The 26,308-nt window shown below is 33.5% G+C and overlaps 2 protein-coding genes across 2 annotated transcripts in view; both read left to right on the top strand.

Annotated features, from left to right (window-relative positions):
- The window catches only part of LOC114340030 (cilia- and flagella-associated protein 44), a 120,940-nt gene that overhangs the window by 26,024 nt on the left and 68,608 nt on the right, over nucleotides 1–26,308 (top strand). The window contains exons 14-19 of the mRNA XM_050659667.1: nucleotides 1,212–1,325; nucleotides 5,981–6,168; nucleotides 6,222–6,406; nucleotides 13,758–14,146; nucleotides 17,529–17,715; nucleotides 24,761–24,949. Of these exons, the coding sequence (XP_050515624.1) occupies nucleotides 1,212–1,325; nucleotides 5,981–6,168; nucleotides 6,222–6,406; nucleotides 13,758–14,146; nucleotides 17,529–17,715; nucleotides 24,761–24,949 (1,252 nt within the window). The remainder of the gene's footprint in view (nucleotides 1–1,211; nucleotides 1,326–5,980; nucleotides 6,169–6,221; nucleotides 6,407–13,757; nucleotides 14,147–17,528; nucleotides 17,716–24,760; nucleotides 24,950–26,308) is intronic.
- LOC114340031 (proteasome inhibitor PI31 subunit) lies at nucleotides 20,559–21,578 on the top strand. The gene has a single exon (XM_028290742.2). The coding sequence runs from the start codon at nucleotides 20,687–20,689 to the stop codon at nucleotides 21,539–21,541; it is 855 nt and encodes a 284-aa protein (XP_028146543.2). The 5' UTR covers nucleotides 20,559–20,686; the 3' UTR covers nucleotides 21,542–21,578.

Here is a 26,308-nt window from a genome sequence, read left to right as displayed (position 1 = left end):
GAGGTATGACAAAAAATATGAATGTCACTCAAGAGTAAAGTACCTTTATATTTCACAATATCGAAAATTTTTATAAAGAAAAGTTGTTTGGAATTAAAAACTATGTTCCAATATGTAATTATATCCTTCTAACCGAAAATTTGATTTTTTTTTAAATATTCTTTCTAATACATTTTAATTTTTAATATTATTGTGAAAATTATTTGTTTATCTTTTTTTAAAGAATGAGATTCCATATTTGTTTGATTGGATTCTACTTGTTTTTCATTTAAATATCCGCCATTTTGGATCCGCCATTTTGAAATTTAAATTTTTAATCTTTAATTCAGATTCAACAACCTGTTAAAAATAAAGACAATAAATGTTTTAGAAAAATGATTTTTTTATGTTCTTTTTAGAAAATCCGCATTTTGGATCCGCCATTTTATAGTTTATAATGTTAACATTTCAGTCAGGTTTATCAAAGCTCTCAAAAGTAAATATATGTAGAAATAAATACATTTTGTAAAGAAATTATGATTTTACAACTATTTTTTAAGTTATCCGCCATTTTGGAGCTGCCATTTTATAATTTAAATTATCAAAATTTGATTCAGGTTCAGCAACCTCTCAAAAATATCCACATATATGTAAACAAACACGTTTTATAAAAAAAATTCGGATTTTACAACTACTTTTTAAGGATTTTTAAGAAAAAATCCGCCATTTTGAATCTGCCATTTTGAATTTGCAAATTGTAATGTCAGATTCGGGTTCAGCATAATCAAAACTAAAATAAAAACATTTTTTATCAAAATAAAATGTTGAATTCATCCATATTCTTAACATTATTTATACAAAACAATTGTTATTGTTTAAACAATTAATAAACAATTAGCGGCGAAATTTGTGAGTAGAACTTTTTACTTTAACATATTTATAAACTAACAAAAAAAGTTTTAGAAAAATATAACCTTGTTTGATTTTTTCCGAAACATTGTATCTTTTCGTTCTAATTGCACTCCCCTACTATAGGTATTACCTGTCGAAGAAACGCTTCAGCACCCTGGCTGCTGAAGTGTCACGAACAGGGTATGGTATATTTCTGTCTTATTACCCTGGCCTAAATCTGTAAGTTTTGATAGCAGAGTAAAAATGCAGTTAATTTTGAGACAATAGTTTTAAAAAATTGTTCAATGCTACTGAGGAAAATAAGATTTCTAATTTTCAAGGTATGATGCTGGGTATATTTACGAGTACAAAATGGACCAAATCGATGAAGTTCCTTATAAATTTAAAATGGTTCATGACGCCGACGACACTGAAATCAGCTGTTATATAATAGAGTAAGTCGGTTTTAATTTTATCTCTTAGGGCCGGTATTTCAATAGCTACTTAAGCTTTTGCTTAGCTAAGCCTGTGTCAAAAGTTAGGGAGAAGCTTAAGCCGGGTGTCGTATTTCCATCATTTCCTTAACTGATGCTCAACTGTAAAGTTAATTGGTTTGGTACCTCTGAATACATCAAAATGCCAGAACTAACTGTTCTGAGGTAAAAACTACTACTGTTGACGTTTAATTTTATATTGTCATCTGTATCAATGTCAATTACTTAATTTTGTGTACATGGTACATGTGTGTTTAGTTTATTGTCTATATTTTCTCTGGTTATATTTTTATTGTTATTTTACATAAGCAATAGATCCGTCTTTGTAATTTTGTTTATTGGATATATTCCGTAAAATGTCAAATTCGAATGTAAGTTTATTTTTGTAAAATAAATATACCTACCAAGCATTGTATAAATAAATAATTTCCATGTGCCTACACCTTCCAAAAGTAGTAAGAATTTTAATGATCGTTATTACGATTAATAAATTAATAGATTTATAGATTATTATTTAATAATCTAATAATAACGTTATTACTCAAAAGTTGGCTTTCAAAATAACTCTCTAATTAATAATTTATAGAAATAACCTCAAAAAACAGAAAACAAATTTCAAGCAAAGGCTTAAACCAACTCCCGCGCGAGCTTAAAATTATTTGGTTTAAGCCTAGGCTTAAGCCTCAAATTGAAGTGGAAATACAGGCATCTAAGCTTAAGCAAAGGCTTAAAGTAAGCTTTGGCTTAAGTGAGGTTGGAAACACCGGCCCAGTGTCAGAGTGTGTAACGAGGTCGTTGCGTTGTTGCTCCAGGTAACTAAATCAGTCGAAGAAAAGAGTTCGCTTTTTAAGACATTTTTATTTGGAATCAAAACATACAAAAGATAAGATAATTAGCCTTAATTACTCGTTAATTTCGTTAATAAAATATATTTATAATCTACGCATCGAGCTTTCTGTTCAGGCCGATGTGACGATATTTTGTACATGAATGAATGATTTTGACGATCGCGTGAAATAGGAATTGCTTTTATTAATACGACATGAATGTATAAGGAAAGGGAAGAAAGGGAATCTCGCTCAGCTCGCCAGATAAAAAGACATATTAGGGATATACGATCACCGCTCGTATAAGGATAGGTAAGAGGATAGGTAAGAGGAAAACTGTCGGATTCGCTCAGCTCGCCAAAACGACAGCGGAAAATGGTCGGGAAATACTACCTACATAAACTCACCTCTTATACCTCGCTGTTGTTTATTATTCTTCGATCAACGCTCCAAGAATAATAATCAACTAGGCTTTTCGTTCCGACTTTCATATCGTCCAAGACGGTACAAAAACACGTTTTACTTAATTCATTGGCGTACTCTAGACGATAAAATTATATTATCGTCACAAGTGTCAGAACGAATGCCAAACGTAATGAATTAATATCGCGAACTTCAAACATTACAATCATATGACGTCACGACCAATGAGGGCGCGTTTTGTGCTGGTTGCTATAATTAGAATTGTCTCTCGATTTTAATCGTTTTTAGGGGCCAAACGAAAGAGACAAACAACTTTTTTCTTTGATATATTTTTTAAATTATGTTCTGTTGTGATTTATAGCATTTTTTTTTCGAATATAAATTTTTTTTGCAAGTTTCCTAAAGACACGGAAATAAATTAATTGACGGCAACGGGCAAATAGCAAGCAGACAACGAAAAAAAACGAACATGGAAAGAATAATATAAGGCCTCTTTCAAGATGAAAAACTCGGTCCAACAAGAATTAGACAGCGAACCAATGATTATAAATGAAGAGATATGCGCTCAAGAATATGAAGAACAGAAGGGTTCCTGGTCCGAACGAGATGCCTGTTGAACTATAAAAGTTGTTAAACGAAGGCAATATACATGTGCTTACTAAACTTTTTAATACAATCTACGAAACAAGAGAAATGCCGGATGATTCACTGACTTCTGCTTTCACTGCATTCCCTAAGAAAAACAACGCTAAAGAATGTAAAGATAATAAATGGAACCTAGTAAGTTTAAGGGCACAGGCGCAAAATTTCGGCTCCAATGCTTTTTAAGTGCATTTATTTTTTTCGAATCCTGAGAAAACTAATAAATATTTTTGGAAAATTTAAACGCTGAATGAAAAATTATATTATTACCAAGGGTTGTCACTTAGAATAAACAAAAAGTTTCTTTTGAATGAGATATTTAAAATTAAAAATTCCACTAAACTTTATCTTTTTTTTTTCACTCCTGTGACTTATTAAAATCCACGCATACGGGTAATAATATGACGGCTCATATTACCTGTATGCGCGCAAATGGTGAATATTAAATTCTTAATTGTATGTTAAAAAATGTACAATAACTACGTCTTCAAATCCACCAAATTTCATTTCCATATCTCAACCGGTTATAAAGCAATAAATAAATCGTCAGTTTGTAATAAAAATTTCAACACCCCCTATCTCGTAAACGAAGCATTTGCGGACATATGTGTATAAAGCAAACCGTCATTATTTTTTCATTCAGAATTGCCCCTTAAAGTTTGCCATACTTATTTAAAAACACCCTGTATTGATGAAAAACTTGGCTAATTGTTAAAGTACCTAATATTTTTATAGTCCAACATAAGCGAATGAATAAAAAACAGAATGTTGAGAAAACATGAGAGTATAGTTGGGTTTTAATTTCAGTATTTTATAAATGCTAGAATATTCCACAGGGTGATGCTAACTTTGAGAAAAAAAACACAGTTTGATTCGTACACCCGGTATACAACAAAAAATTTACCTATTTAGCAACAATATAATCACAGCGATATTGTTAAAGAATAAGGCTATAACATATTACAAAAAACACTTAAATCGGATGACAGGTTTAGGAAATACGAGACATCAAAAATGACCCATTTTTAAGGTGGGCGGTTAATTTTGGCCCAGAGTGTATATTATTAAATAGGTTATTTTCTAGAATCTTCCGCTCATCTCTAGTACTCTAGTACATGGTATCGTTTAATATTATGCGTCAGCTGCTTTCACGAGCATTCTAAGCGTTGGAATCGTTACTTGCGGTCGGTCGAAATTAACTGTTTCGTTACAATAACGTAAATTAACTATACTCCATCTAATTTACTTACCGTTGCACGTCATCCGCGTCATAGCCTGTGACGTCACATGATACCAACACGAAATATTTAGGCAGTAGGTGTGTTCTTTTTTTAGAATCACTTTGCCGAGTACACTGGCATTACAGCCACTAGACATATTTTATTATATGCGCGTAGAAATAATATTTAAAGATTTATATTAATGTTAACTTAAAGAAATACACAATAATAATATGTTTCATTTAATTTGTATAAATGGATTATAAAGCGTTTTTATGAAGCACATTTGTTCGGAATACACTGTAACTAGAATATAATGAATATGCTTATGCTGATGACACTGTTATATTGGCGTCTTCACCAGAAGAACTGGAAGAAATTATGAATAGGCTAAGAACGGTGAGTACAGAATATGGTTTGAAAATAAATATACAGAAAACCAAAGTAATGATCATCGAGAGAATCAGAAATAACCAACCGGAGATAAGAGACTTGGCAGGTTACGAAGTGGTGAGATAATTTAATTACTTAGGCTCCGTTATTACTAACAGTGGAGGATGCAAAGACGAGATCCGTAGGCGCATCATAATGGCCAGATCGGCAACAGCCAAACTCACAAAAATATGGAAGAATACTGACATTACAAAAAACACAAAATTACGCCTTGTTCGAGCGTTAATATTTCCTATCGCCACCTACGCTTCAGAGACTTGGACCATCAAAAAAGCAGATTCAAAACGTATAATGGCATTTGAAATGTGGGTCTACTGGAGAATGTTGCGCATACCATGGACCGAACATCGCACAAATAATTCAATATTAGCCGAACTTAACATAAAAACTAGACTCACCACAACTATCAACCAAAATATACTGAGCTATTTTGGACATATAACTAGAAGAAGAGAAGGCATGGAACGAATGATAGTTGAAAGCAACGTAGAGGGTAGAAGATCCAGAGGAAGATCTCCATTACGATGGTCGGACCAAATAAGGGACATGACTGGTTACTCGTTCTCCGAAGCAAAACAACACGCACAGGAGAGAGAGGATTGGATAGAAATAGTCAAACGACTTACATGACGCCACTAAATCCTTACGGAGAAGAACAGATAGAGGAGGAGGAGGATAATCGAACGAAGGTGATATTTTGGCATAAATTGGTAACATTTATTTGACAGTTGCGGTGATGACACTTCATATTGGTTTATATTCTTTACTATAAATATTTGTTTCATTATATTTACTGTTTTTATTATGTACTTTAACGTAAGATTATAACTTAATTCTTGTTTTCTATTTCTAAAGTTTTTATTTATTTACAATGAATATTAATTTGTTTTGCTGTATATTCCACTTCCGCAAAAATTGTGTGATGTATTTGATTTAAAATGAATTCAAGAATTTTTTGTAATTGGGCAACAATGTCAACTTAGATCTCTAACGTAGATAATGACGTGCAACGGTAAGTAAATTAGACGGACTGTATAATAATATGTTTTAGTGAGCAACAAAAGTATCTCATACTCGCTATGCAAGACGGTAGCCTCCGTGTGAATAGAATCAACCCAAAAGATTTTCGAGACTTGAAAGATTATTGGAGTTACTCTTTACACGACAACCAATACGGTTTCGTATCGAAGTTGTGCTTCAGTCACGATCACAAGTTTCTGTTTAGTTGTGGAGAAGATGGTTAGTATAAAATATGAATTTTTCTCTAAAATAATTACAATAAATTATTGCAGGTAATGTATTTGCTATGATTTTCCATCATGAAGTATACGTACCTCCTTTAGTCATAAGGCCAATGATACGCATAAGCTCCGTAGTATTTGTGGAAGACGTAGATCCATATACAAAACTAAGTTTAGAAGAAACCAAAATAAAAGCAGAGGAAGACAGAATTTTGAAAGCAGCCAATGCACATAAGGTATCACCCCCTGTTTATAGAGTGTATCATCATCAAAACATCCCTCCATTCTTCCCTATCTTCTTCTTAATCCCTTGTCTGTCTTCTTAATTCCTTCTAAATTGTCCTCTAAAACGCCTTAAAAATTTTAATCCAGTCAGGCTAGCCGGAAAAAAGGCCTAACCGATGCCTAATCGTGTATGGCGAGCTGCCTGAAATGTACCCCTGTTGAGCTGCCCCCCCCCCCCCCCCACTTGCAAAAATTAAAAAACAAATAGCGCTGATTTATGAGCTATTTATGTATTCCGCAAATTAAAAATTTTGAGCTCGTTACACTTAGCAGGAATTTAATATTTTAGTGGATACTACTACTAACTACCCCACTACTTAAAAATAAGGATATTGAATCGATCTTTACGGTAGAATTACGAGCTATTTATGAGATCTTGAAATTTGAAATGACATAGTTTCGATTTTTGAGCTCATCCCCTTCACACCCAAAACAACCCTTTAATTGATTTAACTTAAGGGAAACATGCTGAAAAATATTAAAATATATCGTATCGCGGATATAATTCCTATAGCTTATATATTCTAAGAATAAACTCTTAAATCACTCGCATTTCGGCTATTGAGCTACAAGTCCTTAGCAAGAAAACCATCCCATCTTCCCGGCTTAAGAGAGAGTTAACTTAAAATGCATTAAATTGATTATTTGACGACTATATATCATTTAATAATTTATGAGCTCCCAAAATACGCGCATTTAGATCATTAAATTGCAATTCCTTTTGTATAGTGCAGTCACTGAAGGTAAAAATCAACTATTACCTTCAATTTCGGTGAACCTTCATCGATTTTCACGAAAATTGGTGAGTGGTTAGACGATACCTCAAGAAATAAAGGTGACATGACATATACAAAAGGAATTGCAATTTAATGATCAAAATGGGCGTATTTTGGGAGCTCCTAAATTATTGAATGATATGTAGTCGCCAAATAATTAATTAAATGTATTTTATGTACATCTCTCTCTTAAGCTGGGAAGATGGGGTGGATCTCTTGCGAATGGGTTGTAGCTCAATAGTCGAAATGCGCGTGATTTAAGAGTTTATTCTTAGAATATATAAGCTATAGGAATTATATCCGCGATACGATATATTTTGATTTTTTCAGCATGTTTCTCTTCAATTAAAGGGTTGTTTGGGGGTGAAGGGGATGAGCTCAAAAATCGAAACTATATAATTTCAACAGCTCATAAATAGCTCGTAATTCTTCCGCAAAGCTCAATTTAATATCCCTATTTTTAAGTAGTGGAGGGGGGGGCTGAGTAATATTAAATTACTGCTCAGTGTAACGAGCTCAAATTTTTTAATTTGCGGAATATGAAAGCTCATAAATAGCTCATAAATCAGCGCTATTTGTTTTTTAATTTTTGCAAGTGGGGGGGGGCAGCTCAACACGGGTCTGAAATTTTATTATTCTTCGGCGGCGTTCATACTCGGGCGATAGACGAATAGCGATATTTTATCGCCACGATATATTGCTGGGAAGGTTCATAGAGAACGGACGATAAATCGGCGCTACCATGCGACCACGCATGCGACGATGTGGAAGCACAAATCATTGCAGTTAAAATTATGGGACATCTTGGATATTAAAGCACCCTAATATGTCTGTGTAGATATTGGCATTGGATCCGACTCGGTCCGACCGTCACATGTAACACCGTTGCCGTATCCTCTATTTTTTCATACTATCACGTTACAATTTTTTGTGATCTTATGTTTGTGTGTGAAATGTATCATTTTTGTGTATTTTAGGTATGTTCTAATATGTTATGTATATATAGGTTTTTACTTGATTATTTTAAATCATTGTGACGTTTAACTTGCTAGAAACCTTGTAATATTGTGTAATGTGTTAAAAGTAAGAAGTTTTGAAACACCAATTAAGTAAAGTTTATTATGTTGTTGTTTTCACCAATTTTGAAAAAATGTGAAAACATTGAATTGTCCACGTCCGTCCGTGAAACTCAACTACTCCGTCATTATACCAGGTAGAATGACAAATGAGGTGTCAAATGAAAGCTTATCCAAGGATGGTACTAAAGGTGAGAAATTTAACCTAGGCTGTCTGTCCGTCTGTCTGTCCGACTGCGTATATGATTCCTTCGTCACTATACCAGGTAGAACAACAAATGAGGTGTCAAATGAAAGCTTATAATCCAAGGATGGTACTAAAGGTGAGAAGTTTGACATAGGCTGTCTGTCCTGCTGTCCGTCCGACCGCGAATATAACTCCTCCGTCACTATAACAGGTAGAATGACAAATGAGGTGTCAAATGAAAGCTTATAATCCAAGGATAGTACTAAAGGTGGGAAATTTCTCACCTTTAGTACGATCCTTGTATTATAAGCTTTCATTTGACACCTCATTTGTCATTCTACCTGTTATAGTGACGGAGGAGTTATATTCGCGGTCAGACAGACAGACGGACAGACAACCTAGATCTAATTTCCCACCTTTAGTACTATCCTTGGATTATAAGCTTTAATTTGACACCTCATTTGTCATTATACCTAGTATAATGACGGAGAAGTAAATGTTATTATTCTATTATTCTTAATGTTGTTCTGAAGCTATTTTCTTGTGGCATTTTTACAATTTTAACTATTTAGAATGGGAAATAAGCCACAATATTATTAAAAAATGATTTTTATTAACGTTTCGACGCCCAAATCGGGTGCCGTTGTCAAAATACAAAATACTATTTATATATAATATACAAAATACAATAGTATTTTGTATTTTGACAACGGCACCCGATTTGGGCGTCGAAACGTTAATAAAAATCATTTTTTAATAATATTGTGGCTTATTTCCCATTCTAAATAGTTAAAATTCTATTATTCTTGTAGGTACATTTAACATTGATTGAAATTATGAAAGAAATATATAGAAAACAGCATGGCAACACTGTACATAAAAATTCAGCCACATTCAGCTGTGCCGGCTGTGCGTTACATAGGGTGCTTTAATATCCAAGATGTCCAATTTTGAGGTCAAGTGAGGAAGACGTTGTAGTGGCTTATTGGTTTAGGCGTAGAATGAAAAAAAAAGAAAATACTGGGTACATAATACTGGGTTGTCAAATAAACATGTTTTTCGGTTTTCTGGCAGCAGTAAAATGTATTTTGAATTAAATAAATTACCTACATTCTTCTTTTTTTGTTAATTAATTTATTTTAACAAAAAAATTTTTTGGATACCCTGTACAAATAATTATGTTAATATTTATGAAATAAAAATGTATACCATTTTTATTTAGTTGCAATGCGAAGGCAAAACTCTCTTATTTTTCACTTAGAACAGTGAGCGCAAACCAGCGCTCTAAATCAACGATTTTCGACTCTATTTGGAGTCATCATCAGAGAGGCGTAGGTTTGCTGCTCTCTGCCATAAGTGACCAATCTCCGAGAGCTTGTGCCCCATTGCAACTGAAGTTTATGGAGTAGGTGTCTAACGACATCTGGTAACTGAAAGTCAAAGTTTTAAAGTTTTCAACCTAATAGAAATATCAAAAATATTGAAAAATATTAAAAATATTCCTAAAAGATATTTAATTGGAAACTTATTGGACCATTTTCCTGGTAACACCTCCATGGCTTCTAAAAATTGCAAGCCAGATGGATGCTGAAGCGAAGAAGACAATAGAGAATTCAAAAAACTTACAATTCACGGCCCCGTCTGTTCAGCTGGTAAATTCCAACAGAAAATGGACCTAGTTACTCAAAGGAGTAAAACCAATTTAAAATGAAATAAAATGTATACCATCCATCTGGCTTGCAATTTTTAGAAGCCGTGGAGGTGTTATCAGGAAAATGGTCCAATAAGTTTTCAATTAAATATCTTTTAGGAATATTTTTAATATTTTTCAATATTTTTGATATTTCTATTAGGTTGAAAACTTTAAAACTTTGACTTTAATATTTATATTACTGAATACAGAATTGAATTCCCTCTCAAATGAGACATCACTCGATCCCTAGTCTCATTTAAAAACATCTATTACGTCATCACGCCCATATGGATGAGGTCACTCGTATGATAATATGCCAAAATATCATAATTTAAAAATAAAAATTGACATGTTTCGGGATATTTCCCGAAGTCGTCGGTTTAGGAAATAACTAATTTATTCCAAACATTTGCACCAGACTGTATAAATATGTACACTAGTAGTTAACAATTTGATTACTGGCTTGTTTCACCTAATAAATAAATAATTAAATACAGCTTGAAATATCAATATCGTATGCAACAAATCGCGCGGAAGTGAACCTTTTTTATCGTCTCTACTTAAGCCGAAATTATACTCAGCTATTGCCACTGCTGTTGCCGTTGACGGAAATATTGCTCGAAATATGATATCGACGCGAGTGAGGTGTTCACATCAGTTCCTCGCCAATGTCCTCACAACTCATTACCGAACGACTCACAAGAAAGGAATGTGACAACAGCACCGTCTTGCTCCCTTACTAACTTGCCGCTTTGCCGGCGGCAAGTGAGAGAGAGAGTAGCTGAATGTAAATACCCACTCGTATTCGTGCTGCCTCTCCTTTTTGACTTCCGCCACAAAAACCGACTCTTTGGGTATGTAGGTGCAATGGCAGTAGCATGACGAGCAGCAGCGCGAGTGAGCTATTTACACATTCACGCTGCCCACTTCCCTGCCCAATTCCCTGTCCAAGGGGACTGAGTATAAATGCGGTATTAGATTTTAAGTATTTGTTTGTGCGTATCGCCTATCATTTACGATATATCGCTTACCTTTTATCGCCCGAGTATGAACGCCGCCTAACGTTTAGAGGGGATTTTGATCTCTTTCATTTTTTTTTTGTTAAAATCAATATTTGAGGTCATAGTGTGTGTGTGTTCACAAAGAGGGGATGGCATTAGATAAACTTTTTGCCACAGATATTTGAACGTTGAAGATTGAAGATGTCATATTAAATTTTTATTTTAGAATCTTTAAGAAATTGTATGATAATATCATTAATAGTTTTGGTATTGAAGCTTAGTAGATGTGAAATATTCAGCGGTAAACTTACATTCCGCTCCTGAAGTCTAGCAATTAGTGCTTTCGTATGGTTTTTATTAAGTTCACAATTAAAGATTATATGATTTAAATCTGCAGTAGAGTAGTTATCACATGAACAGAGAGAGTTGATACGCATTCCTATTTTAGCTAAATGTGCAGGAAAATTGCCATGGTTTAATCTTAAGCGACTTAGGGATGTGGAATAAAATCGAGTAACGTGATAATCAATATATATGTGGGATATTTTGCGGAAGTTGTGGGTGTATGTTAGTGTATGGATTCCTCGAAGTTTGTACAAACTTAAGCCAAATAGTTTCCCATTTTTTTCTTAATTTTTTATGCAATTCGGGAATGTAATCGCTGGAGATTGTTAAATCTACTATTTCATTTAAAGTTGCTGAATTCTTTGCCATTTCATCCACTATCTCATTTTCTTTGATTCCGGCATGTCCTTTTACCCAGATAAAGACCAAGTCACTGCTATTATTTTTAAATCGAGCGATTGTCTTTCTAATATGGCATAACAACTCATTGTTGTGTTTTTTGGTTATTGGTTGCGATATTGTCTCAAGAGCAGATAAAGAATCTGATAGTATAACCGTGTCTCCAAAGTTCTGTTCAACCGCGTAAGTTAGGGCTCTTTCAATAGCATAAAGTTCGGCAGTGAAGATAGATGTACATTTAGGTAGTCTAAAAGAATTACCACTTTTTATATTAGAAACATAATAAGCGCTACCTACACTATTACATGTTTTTGAACCATCTGTATAGATGTATTTATAATTAGAAAATTCAGATAAGATTAATTTTACAATTTTATTGTTTTGGCATGGTAAGTTTCTGTATGTAGGTTTTATGATCTTTGGAAAGATTGCGATTTCCTCAATAGAAAGGTTATATATGGGTAATATTTGTTTAGTGTTAATGCTAAAGTTGTTAGTTTCTAGATAAGCATCTGTAAGAGGGGGAGAAGTTTTAATTCTCCAATAAGAATTTGTTAAGTTATATTCAGTGAGACTGTTAATTTTACTTAATAATTTATGTGAGTCTAAAGTCCTGGTCTTTAATAGAAACTTATTAGACAAGAATTCTCTTCTAAGGTTTAGAGGAGGTTCCTGCGCTTCTGCTAGAATTGCAGCACATGGCGTTGACTTAAACGCACTAATACATATACGTATTGCCTTATACTGAATATGATCGATTTTTGATAAATTAGATTTTGACGATGAACCATATAAAAAGCATCCATAATCAATGATTGACCGAATATACGATTTATAGAACATTAATGCTATCTTTGGGTCGGCACCCCATCTAGCTTTACATATGCAACGAAGCATGTTTAAACCTAGGTCATAGGTATGCGGTTTAAACTTGAGGTCATAGGTATGCGGTAAAGGCGAGATCGTAAGATTTTGCGGGAAATGGTTATATAGGAATTGTTTTTGCTCAATATCCCGGTCTTTTTAAACATTTCAATAAAATGATACGGACTTATGCTGTTGCAATTGCGATTTTCTACAATTTATTTCTTGCAATTTTTTTCGTGCGGTCGCGTTTTTTAGAGTTAAGGGGAAAATAGTAACTAAGTTAAATTATTGAATTATCTTATTTATTATTAACTTTAAGACATAAATGGATAAATGTACATAAACAAAAATAGTTTATACAATTTTGATTTCTTTGATTTTTGTGCTACAATCAAATTTAAAGGCCTACGCATATGACAAGCCTAACGAGACACAACCCTAAACGCTGACGTCATTAGCAGCAAGCCATAAACAAAAACGCCTAAGATCTTAAATATTGATTTTAGCAAAAAATAAAAGAGATCAAAATGGTTAAAATATAATTCTCTCCATTTTTGTTTATGTACAACTATGGTGTAAAGGTAAACGAGATTCAATTCCATAAGGATGCTTCCTCCTCCTTTCCACTATTTCTTCTTTCCCTCCTAACTCATAATATAGACCGCACGAAAAAAAATACAAAAAAGACATTTTAGTAAATCGCTTTTACAACAATTGCGGGTTCTACCATTTTTGTCGAAGAGTTGAAAATGACGGAGATATTGAGCAACAACGGTTCTCCTTTAGAATCAATATGGCGGCTAACGCAACGGCGAAATTCAGTCGCGATTTTAAATTCACTTATAGTCACCTATTTCCCCCATAAAGAACAAAGGTAAGAATAATAAAATTTCGGACAGCTCGCCATGCAAGATCAAATGCTATCCCGACTGGACTATTTTTAACAAATTTGTTTCAGGCTAACGTAAGAGACATCCTTAAAGTTCTTAAAGAACGCTACCAAAAACTGCTATCTCGCAACAACAAACTTTTACCGAGCCAAATAATCCCTCGGCAACAACTAGAACTTGACGATCGGGTGTTGCAGTATATAAACAACGAATTCCAAAGCAAGCTTGACCTGGTGCAGAGAAAATTAGCATACGACCTCGAGAAATCCGAAATACAAATGAAGAAGTTGTTAAAATACTTTACAGATCCTTGCGACATGCACCCGGTGCAAATTTCGGGAATTAATGACCCTTCCTTGTATTTGTTGACCGTCAGGCAAAGAATCATGTCACCTATGTTTGCTACAGTTTTAAAAATATGTGAAGAAAAAATTGAAGAAGAGAAGAGAAAAGGCAGGTATTTATATAAACATTTTCTTTAATTAACGTACACAAACAACAATTTTTTTTTAATGTCTTACCAACACTGTCTTTACTATATGAAATGTTTCATCATCATCCAGAATCGAAAAACTTTGGTTATTTTCTTGAGTTCTTCTTTTTTTATTTTGTAGAGGCTTTTTTTAAGTGTTTCTGCTCCATATGTCAACATTCAGAGGACGCATTGATCAAATACTTCTCTTCAGGCATGTGGGTAGCTTACTTATAAAAGTTTCTCTCAGTTTTCCATATGCTGCCTAAGTAAAACCAATTCTTCTCTTCGGTTCATGGGGTCTGATTATCTCTGCCAATCATAATTTCATGTCCTAGGTATTTATGTTTATCTACGAGTTCTATTTATTGCCCCCCCCCCCCCCCCCAATACAGATGTTCTGGTTAGGTACCAAATTTGTCATTATTTTTGTTTTCGAGATGTTTATATTTAAACCTACATTGTCTGTAGCCCCAACGAGTTCCTGTACCATCTCTCTTGCCATTCCTAGATCCTCAGTTATTATGGTAGGGGAGCCCAAGCGGGGATTTTTGCAGTTACTCGAGCGCGTCAGATTATCACATGGGGTGAAACCTTGTACTCTGTAAATGTACCTCTACCATATATTGGCTCTTAATAGAGGGGAGTTCGTTAAGAGGGGTCCAAAAAAATATATCCTTAGAAAAACTAAAAATCGTTAGATTATAAGTACATGCAAAACAGTGTATATTTCAAAAATCTGACTCTGTCGGGGGTTACTTTAAAATCTTAAATAGAAGCCCCAACTTTTCATTACAGATTTGGATTATTTACGTAAAAATAAGCAACTTTTATTCGAGACATTTTTTCGAATTATGGATAGATGGCGCTATAATCGGAAAAAACGATTGTTGGAAATGCAAAATTAAATTAAAAAATGGTAATTCCCCCACTTTATGGAAAACTTAACTTAACTTTTTTTGGTTTTAGAACCTACTCTTCATAACCCAATATAGGTCCCCATAACGCTCGAGTAACTGCAAATTTAGCATACTTTCCTCCCCTACTATTACGATTATATCATGGGCAAATAGATATTCCACATCTATTTTTATTCCCTTTGTCAGCCAATCCAAATTCTTAAAAGCATGTTCAAGAACCGCATTAAAAATTTTTGGGTGTCAGTGGATCTCCTTGCCTAACACCCTCGCTATATTTTTATGCGGAATGGGACGTTTCGATGCCGCCGGTTCATCGCCGGCCGTTTCGATGCCGCCGGTTCATCGCCAGTCCATTTCATCGCCGTCATATCTCGCATTTCCTAGAATTCCTAATTAATACTAAAAATAACTAATAATTGTAACTGTCGAAAATTCGGAAATATATCAGATAGCGATTAATTGACTAGTGATGAATCGGCCGGCATCGGCATCGAACTGGCGGCATCGAAACGGCGGCGATGAAACGTCCTAGACCCATTTTTATGTGATTATTATTTGTATGTAATTTGACAGTGGTTGTTGCCTGTAGGTATATATTGTATAATAATTTTGTATACTTATAATCTAGTCTGCATTCTTTAAGCGCGTGTAGTACCTATGTTGCTTAGCTTGACTGTATCAAAGGCTTTCTGAAAATCCTTAAATATTTATCGTTTCAAATGTAACTTTTCTATAATATATTTTATTGTCATTTTCTGCATTCATATAGAAAAGGAATACATCGCTTCGATAAGGTAAGATATGTATAACCAGTGGCGTAGCGTAGTGGGGGCGGCAGGGGCGGCCCGCCCCGGGCGGCACTTTTAGGGGGCGGCAAAATTTAACAATAAATAATAAAAATATTTTTATCGTTCTTTTAAATATTTTTTAAATATTTGAACCATTTTATATTTTTATCGCAACTACAAATTCGGACCGATTGAAAGGAGCACGGAATTTTTCATTACTTATTTTGTAACGAATTCGGGGAATTTCTTTTTCTTTGAATGATATTTTGTGGCGACTGGCAACAACGTCTATACTGACTTTTGGGAATTCCCCGTTTATGACTAACAATCAGCACTACTTTTTTCGGCACTTTAGAACGTTGCTATTCTTTTTTTTTTTTTTCTCTCATCGACACATCGTTGGGAAGTTCTGATAGCAGCTACAGGCAAAAGAAGGATTCAAGACATGCGGTGGAGTGCAAGAGGCGATGCCGTATCGAACGATGCACAAAAATATTTACAAACAAGGGTACTTGACATAAGATTGTGCGCTCAGAAAGTAAATGCTTTGCAGATGATATTGACAGAGAAAAGAGAGGAATGGGCAAATGGCGCTGTAGGTTATGCCAAAATATGTGTGAAGAACTTGGAAGAAAGCATATTTTTGATGATGAAAAAATGAGTTGAGACGAAAGCTGTTTTCTTCGTTAGATAGAGTTATTGTAGAAATTCTTGAGCATTTTCAACAGCAACATAATTTAACTGATAAGTTTGTTTATCTAACATCGCCTATATTATTAGATCCAGACAACACTGAATATTATAATCTAGACTACGCATCTGATGAAATTGACGAGCAGGGTTTCAAGCTGGAAAAAGACTGCGGTTCATTGATTAATGCAGACTCACTTGAATTATTTAAATTTATTGTTAAATCCAAGCTGGAAGATACTCTGCCCAATATTTTAATAATGTTCCGAATATTTTTCACAGTTGCTATAAGCAATGCCAGCTGTGAGAGGAGTTTTTCAAACTTGAAGTTGATTAAAAATTATTTAAGATCGACAATAAGTACTCTAAGACTAACTAATTTGGCTATTTTGTCTATTGAGCAAGAGATGTGTGATGCGATAGACATTGACGGTACAATAAAATACTTTGCTCTTAAAAAAAGTAGACATAAATTTTTAATTGAAGACGAAAGTTTTGTTTTTAATTTTAACAAATACTCATATTACTTTTCAATAAAAATAAAAATATAAGATTATAGTATCGTTCTAGTTCTAATTAAAAATTGATTTTATTTAATTTTGTCGGGCGTCAAGGTGTACCTGATCTTAAGTGATAGGTACCCAAGTTATATCAATGTATCTAATTGGTTAAAGTAAAATAATTTTTGTATTAATAAGCGTGATTCTAAAACTTAGATAAACTTTTTATTTAAAATCCAACCTGTATAATGCAAAATAATGATGACTGTTCTCGCCGAAAAGTTCTCTATAATTAATGTATGTAATGTTATACAATAAATTAAAATACCTAAATAAGAGGGTGGCAAAATTGTCTTCCTCCCCGGGCGGCCGACACTCACGCTACGCCACTGTGTATAACGTTTAAAGTATTCAATAAAATAGACATTACAAAGAACGAAATATCTGCATTATATTTTTTCAATCATAGGCCACCTGAGAGAGTTCAAGTTCAAGCTAAAATCCAAGTCCCTAAACCTTCAAAGCAAATGGCTTTGGAATATTTCTTATTAAGTTTGACACCATCGCAAATCCAAAACAAATTGGGTCCCAAACTTACACGACTCTTGAACAAATATAGAAGCAGGAGGGAAAAGTGGGATAGACGAGCAGACGAAGTAAGTAACCTATTTTATATTTCTTTATTTCTCCCCTTCCTTTTACCCTATCAGGGTGTCGCATTTGGGCTCGCTATTTTAATTTCCATTCGGCCATCTCTTGCATTCTTTTCTATTGCCTGCCGTTAATTTAAATTCCTCGAGTGATTTTTCTTTAAATATCCACAAGGTAGAAGTTCCTGTAGTTGGCTGTATACCATTAATTACAAGTTTTAACAAAAAAATTTTTTTGGTAAAAGGTAGGTATATTTATTTAAAAACCCTTAAAAGTGCCACAAATATCACAACAAAACGTTTTCGCTCTCTAAAAAGAGCATCATCAGTGTTACAAGCCTAACATGCTGAGCCACCCAAAAATACAAAGGTAAAAACCTTTTAAAAGTTGACAAAATGTCATACATGATTAAATAAATTGTGGAATCCAAAGTCTAGGGATATGTTCATAACATAATAAAATTAATAAAAATAAATTCATGTGGTCGTTTAATTTCAATTGAATGTGTACAATTGCTCATTCTATAGATTTTTGTGAGTAAAACAAGAGGGTAAAAGTGATAACGTATATTTTTATACTATCGATAATTTCGTTTAACGTTATAAAGTTCTTGTTTAGTTAGTGCATTGAAAATATTGTTTTTTTTTATCATGGAACGACGTCATTTAACTTTGGATGAGGTGAATAAGGTTGTAGGCCTTTTTCAAAGTGGCATGCAGCAAACTAATGTAGCTGAGTGCATGGGAGTCTCCCAAAGTGTTGTGGCGGCGGCTCGGCTGCCAAAGTCCACTGTGGCGGAGTTTTGTGACACTAGAAGTTCAGCATGGGCGCCCATAGCCATGGTCAGGGGGGTCGTGCACCCTAGCTTTTCGGGTGCTTTAAACTATATATTGTCATCCAACGTAGACAAAATGTAATATGCAAAATATTCACGTCTGCCCCCCCTAAAAAATTTTATATGGGAGCTCATGAGTCCAACCGAACTTTTTCTATCATGAGCGCGCTACAACTGCAGCTCAAGACCGATTTATAGTGTTGACCGCTAGAAGACAACCAACAGTTGCATCACCTGAATTGGTTAGCGACTTGCAGCAAACACACCAGGTAACCATAGTCCGTGATACTGTAAGAAATTGTCACGTATCTTCAGAGGCAATTGCGCTGCAAGATTAGAGTGATATCAAGAGTATCGAAAATGGCCTGCAAATGATTAAGCTACAGTTTTAGTCTCCGACGAATCTAGATTTGGATTTCACCCAGATTCTCGTCTATAGTTCGTCCGCTATAACTTTTCCCATGAGTCACGATTCATTTTCAAACCAATTAAGCCAAAACATAAAGTGAAACGAACGTCGATGTATATATACATTTTGTATACTGTATACTATATACTACACACATCGGCGTACGTTTCACTTTATGTTTTGATTTAATTCGTTTGAAAATGAATCGTGACGCATGGGAAAAGTTATAGCGGACGGACAATAGTAAGAAGTTTACACATAAAGGGGTGGTACATTAGAAGTATGGGGTGGAGTTACAATCGGTGGCAAAACGGACCTCGTTTTTTCAGCCCGCTTCATGACAGCTCAACAGTACCTTGATAGCATTCTTTAACATCCGTTTGATGGTGCTGTTGGTCAAAACTTCTACCTCATATATGATAATGCTCGTCCACATGTCGCACGCCTACTGACAGACTAGCTTGCCAATGAAGTGTTGCCTTGGCCAGCACAATCCACCGACCTGAATGCTATTGAGCATATATGGAACATGCTTCAACGAAGAATTACTTCACATATATGGGTAATACACACGCCGTTTTGTTTCCAAGAGATAGAAGAATGAGCAAACGTACCGCAACAGGATATCGACAATCTAATTTTGTCTATGAACACCAGGTATAAGCCATAATAAAATAATCCAGAGTAGACACCATAATTTTGTAGTATTAATTTTGTTTTTTTTTTATTACGACCATATTTTGTGATGGCCTAATTTTTTTTTATTCTCCTTATTCACTTTCACACTAAGGAAAGACCAGTGCCCAAATATTAGCCTTAATCAAGTCAACATACCACAACAGAACATCGTCAAATACCTGCTTCATCTTGATTGTAAATTAAACTGGAAACAACACAGTTTAAAGAAGAAGAAACAAATTGAGTTGAGAGTGAAAGAAATTAATTGGCTTATAGGTAGAAAATCTCGACTCTCAATTGAGAACAAACTGCTGATTTATAAAACAGTCATCAAACCTATATGGACGTACGGTATAGAATTATGGAGTTGTGCCAGCAAATCAAACACAAAAATTATCCAAAGAACTCAATCAAAAATTCTACATTGGTCCGTGGTACATTTCCAACCAAACCCTTCATACAGACCTAAACATCCCGTTTAGTCAGCACAGTAATTCAAGAAAGAGCCAACAGACACCACGAGAAATTGGAAGGCCACCCCAACCAATTAATAGTACCATTACTGCAGCCACTAAACAACAGAAGATTGCGAAGATTATGGCCCATAGATCTTCGCTGAAACTGAGGTGAAACCGCTGGGTGATTTACCTCATAACGCCATTTTAGTGTACAATACTACATTGATATAAGTTATTGTACTTGTTATCAAATTAACTCATAGAATATGTAATTTTGATTGTTAATAAATGCTTACAAAAAAAATTCTCCTTATTCCTGACATTTTAACAAACTTTGTTGTTTATTATTAGAAACTTCAGACGTTTATGAAACAAGACCGGTCCTGCGTAGTTAATCGATTAATCGTGACTTCATTCGATCATTTGGATTACTTAGCTTTCCAAATGTCAAAATACATCTGACGTTTAATAACATTACCAAGCAAACATAACCAAAAACCGAACTAAAATATAACAATGACAAGGAAGTTTTGTTACAAGTTTTGTTTTGGTTGATTTGATTGAGTAAATTTTTTGTGAGATATAAAACATTTAAAATGGCCCAATCTCTATTTGGTTGGGATCTGCTGTATAGCAGTGTTGAAAAAGATATACAAAATAACCAGGATATCTTAGTTTGCCTAACTCATCTTGTCCTAGTCTCAAATGGTTTTAGATGTGTTGGTTTGGGTGAGTCTAAGGTGTTGGATGGTGACGAAAAAAAGTCCGAATCGCTACCAAAGCATTGGAACGAGGATCAAAACAATTATTCCATAAGATATGTATATCAAGGAAAACTGTACCTCTTAAAAGCAACCAACCTAGATGATGCACTAATGGTTAACTTAATCAGAGTCGATGAACGGACCGTGTCATTTTTACAGTTAAACAAACGAGATGTTGCCACTAAGTCAGGCAGTTTAGATAACATGATTCCGAAGCACAAGGATATTGTTGATCAAATAAAAACTCAACTTATTGATAAAGTTATAGTTTCCACCAAATCAAAAGAGACTGGTGTTCAGACTGAATGTCAAAGTACTAGAGACAGAGACAGAAGTACTGGATTATTAAACTCACCAGATCACAGAACAGAGAGAATTGATTTTCCGTATAGAGCTCCAGCATATGGACAAGATGATTTAAATCCCCTGGGCATAGGACCATTGCCTCGAATACCTCTTGGCGGTGGTGGGGGAGGGATGCTGTTCCAACCTCCAGGCCCTTCTTTTGGTGGAGGGTTAGGTGGCCGTATTCCAGGTGGTTTGGGCCTTCCTCCAGGTGCTGTTCCACCAGGTGCTAGATTTGATCCGTTTAGACCACCAGATGTTGACAGATTTCCTCCTAGAAGACCCAACCGACCTGATAATGATGAATTCCCACCCCCTGGATATGATGATATGTTTATGTAGTATTTAGAATTTTATTAATACTAAATATTTTTAAATATGTGGTAGTTTTATTAAAATATATTTATTTTTAATATTAGTCGCATTTTGTGATGTTGGGATATTGCACAGAACACTAAGAAGGTATTCAAATTTTTGAAATCAGATAGCTGTATTCTTCTTTTATCACAATGCTTTACTTCTACTGCAATTTTTCTTACCAAATCGTTTTGTGCAGCTTGTATTGGATTTCTTTATCATATATAGGGGAGTGCATATAGATTTTCACTTCGGAAAAAATCAAACAAGATAGAACTTTTTGTAATTTCATTAAGAAATGTTTAATAAACAACTTACATATCAAAAAGTTCTACACAAGAAACAGTTGCATCATTTTTTATTAAACAAATAAACTGTGAAAGTATATGTTTTTTAAATACCTCCGAAAATATAAATTTTAGAAAAAAACTGACTTAACCATTGAAAAATTCAGAAAATTTTACAAAAAAAACATTATAGGTATAAAGATTTTTCTAAAATTAAATCTATAGCTTCTATAATTTTTTATTTACAACGCTAAAGGCACCCTTCTCACAAACATTGGCACACTGTAAACTAGCGTTTGGCAAAGTACCTGACTTAAACATTGAAAAATTCAGAAAATTTTACAAAAAAAAAAAACCATTATAGGTATAAAGAGTTTTCTAAAATTAAATCTATAGCTTCTATAATTTTTTATTTACAACGCTAAAGTCACCCTTCTCACAAACATTGGCACACTGTAAACTAGTGTTTGGCAAAGTACACGGTTGAGTTATTTTAATGTAATTCTTTAACTAATGGATCAAATGAAATTTTACAAAGTGGACATGAAAGAAGAACAATTAAGCTATCTTATGGTTATAATAAAAAGAAATAAAATGTATGGGTATAAGTACGGTGTGGGCGGAAAATGAGACATATGAATTTTGTTTAAACATGATTTAAAAATGTGTAACTAATACAATTTTACATATAAAACTCAAATTTGCACAACTTACCTTTCAAACATCTTACTAAACGATGTTTCATTAAAAAAAATCTCAAAAATTTAATTCAAATGATACGACATCTCAAAAACTGTAATTTTTTAAAACTTTGTAGTTTTACAGAATTACCACCACTTTAAGATGGTATTACATTACTCAAGTTTGAACAGATTTATTACAATTTTATAGGTGTTTTCTTAAAGCTTAGGATGTAATCTTTAAAATTCACTTAATTATTTTACTTTCGAAATGAAATAAACAACTTCTTTTTGAGAAAATTAAGAAAGATAACAAAAACTAAAAATTACCAGCTAAAAAAATGTTTATACAAGGTGATCAAAACTTGTTTCTGTAAAACTTACCTAAAATACATGTAATAACAAGCTTCAACATTAATAAATGTCCAATAAAAAATATTTTTGAGCTATTATACAGTATGTGTGTAACTTGGAACCTATTGATAACTTTTTTATTATCAGTTTTACGAAAAAAACTTGTTCCTTATAAAATACTCTGCATCGTGTAGAATCTAAGATGCAACCATCAGATATAAAATTTTATTAATTTTATACGAGGTATGTCAAAAAATATGAATTTCACTCAAGAGTAAAGTATCTTTATATTTCACAATATTGAAAATTGTTATTAAGAAAAGTTGTTTGGAATCAAAAACTATGTTTCAATGTTCAATTACATCCTTCTAATTGAAATATGGTGAACTATAAAGGCACTTAACTGTTCATATTTTTTTACATACCTCGTATAAAGTTGAAAAGGTTTGATATCTGATGACTGTATCTTAGATTTTAGACCAGGTAAGACATTTTATGAAGAATATCTTTTTTTCGTAAAATTGATAATAAAATAGTTACTTAATCATAATTGTAATAAAATGATGATGGGTATCCGTAATTTGAGAAAAAATTCAATTAGAAGGATGTAGGTAATTGTATATTAAAACATAATTTTTAATTCCAAACAACTTTTCATAATATGTAATAATTTTTGATATTCTAAAATAAAAAGGTAAGTAGATACTTTATTCTTTAAAGAAATTCTTATTTTTGACATACTACCTCGTATAAAATTGATAAAATTTGATATCTGATGGTTGAGTTTTATATTTTAAACTATGCAGAGCATTTTATGAAGAATATGTAACCTTTTTTCGTAAAATTGATAATAAAAAAGTTTCCCATATGGTTCATAGCTACGCAGATCTGCCATACTGTATAAGAATTTTCCAATTATAATGCCATATTCGGATTCACCATAATCAAAAATACAATAGAATAATATTTTATCAATGTAAAATGATAAATTCAACGATATTTTTAAAAATTATTATTGTTTTAACAATTAGTAAACAATTAGCGGCAAAATATGTGAGTAGAACTTTTTGCTTTAACATGTATATAAACTAACAAAAAAAGTTTCAGAAAAATATAAGCTTGTTTGAATTTTTCCGAAACAATGCATGTTTTCGTTCTATCTTGACTCCTATCCCCTAATATAAGAATTTTGTAAGTCGTTATTTTAAATACGTATTTTCATTTTTCCACTGTTAATTCAGTTAAAGTTAAAGATACCGGTCCATACAAGATTTTAGAAAATGTATGTTGCATTTATAACACGTTAGCTGCCGTTTACCAACTTTTAAGATAGGTACGCCTACTGTAGCGAACTAAATTATGATGAAGTAGTTTTAAACTAAGATATAAATAATATATTTTTGAATTGTAGAACAGTTGAAAGATGTATTATATCCCAACCACAATCTGTTAAAAATGGGATTTAGACATGCTTATGATTTAAAAAAAAAAGCTTGGACATCATCAACCATTGTAGTTAATAATTGCCTTCGTCATATACAAACTGATGCATCCCATATTAAAAATTTGAAGAAATTTTAGTCGCTTTTGGAAATTACAGATAACAGTTCCCCTTCCAGGAAAGGATAAGTGAAGAAAAGTAGTGAAAAATAAAAGAAGATTGACGATAAATGCTAAAGAAGTGGTTGGAAAAGATGTATTTACTGCTATAAAAAAAATATAGCCAGCATACAATTTATTTCAAAGTTAAAACTGTCCTTTTGTACGCCACTGTTTCAGATGGCAACAAAAAAATGTTTTTGTTTTTCATTTCATGCTACAGCTAACGTGTTTAACAACGACATGACATTTCAATTACATTTCTTTGTATTGCCATTTTTTAGTGGGAAGAATTTAAGGCGCGAAGGCCTGATCCAAACAAAAACCATCCGGATGACGAAAAGTTTCTTCAAGAGGCCATGAACAATGTTGGATACTATAAGCTGAAAGAAGCTGATGACTATAAGCCATCGCCTGATGAACGAGAAACAACAGTAAAGAAGTATAAACAAGTTTTAGATACCCGCTTAAAAGTAAGGGAAACATTATTTAACAGATATTTATATTATCAGTTTAATTGCTGAGTTACCCAATTTCATTAAATTGTTCTAAACAAATCATTCTCTCTTCTTCTTCATGTCGTGCTGTAATAATGAAAACCTTGAGAATTAAAGGTTTTAATAAACTAAAATTGTACATACATTATGATTGACAAACTGTGATATAATGATATGACAATGACATGACATTGACATGAGTGAATGACATAATGACAATAATAACAATAATAGTTATGCAGAAAGGAACACCACATTCATCCACGCTGTTAGTTTCTGACATAATCTTGTAAATGGGAAGGAGGCTTTCTTATTCGCTTTTGCAATATCAGTTCTGGGGGAACTGAAGTTGAAGTAGTTGGACCGTCACCAGGAGCAGAAAAAGGTTGTTGAAGTTGACTATCTATGGTATTAATTTCTTCTACACTGTTCAATGGTTCCATGTTTTGATTTATCATGGGGGACTGGTTTTCTACATGTTTTTCATTATCTTCAATAGTTGCCTCATCTACTGCCAAAAGGGAAGTATTTCCTCTCGGAGCTAAGTGTCGGACCGATACTGTGGTTTCATTTCCATTTGGTAATCTGACATGTGCATAGTCTGAATTTGCTTCTAGGAGTTGGACTTCTTCCACCAGAGGTTCATATTTCGAATTTCTAACATGTTTCTTGAGGAAAACAGTTCCAGGAGTACTAAGCCAAGTTGGAATAGATGTACCATTTGTTGATCTTCTGGGATGATTAAACATACGTTCGTGTGGAGTACAGTTAGTAGAGGTACACAGTAAAGATCTAATTGAATGTAAAGAATCAGGTAGTACCTCTTGCCATTGGTTTATGTGAAGATTTCTAGATTTAATTGCTAGTTGAACTGTTTTCCAAATGATACCATTATATCTTTCACATTGTCCATTTCCTTGAGGGTTGTATGGAGTTGTATGACTGGAAGCAACACCATGACTTGTTAGGAATGATTTTACCTCAGCAGACAAGAATGAAGATCCTCTATCGCTGTGAATATATGCAGGAGTTCCGAAAGTAGTAAACAACTCAGTTAAACAACTGATGACTGTTGAAGATGATAAATTTGAGCATGGGAATGCAAATGGAAACCTTGAATATTCATCTACAATATTCAGCAGATATTTATTTTGATTGTTAGATGGTAAAGGTCCTTTAAAGTCTATATTCAGTCTGTCAAAAGGTGCTGTAGCCTTAATCAAAGTGCTTTTGTTTTTGTAAAATGTTGGTTTAATTTCAGCACAGATTGGACAAGAAGAGATAGTTCGTTTGACATCTTCTAAAGAATAAGGTAGATTTTTACATCGTATCCAG

The sequence above is a fragment of the Diabrotica virgifera genome, chromosome 8 (genome assembly GCF_917563875.1).
Source record: "Diabrotica virgifera virgifera chromosome 8, PGI_DIABVI_V3a".
NCBI lineage: Eukaryota > Metazoa > Arthropoda > Insecta > Coleoptera > Chrysomelidae > Diabrotica > Diabrotica virgifera.
Note: the sequence above shows the minus strand (reverse complement) of the source record. Positions and strands in the feature narration are given on the sequence as shown.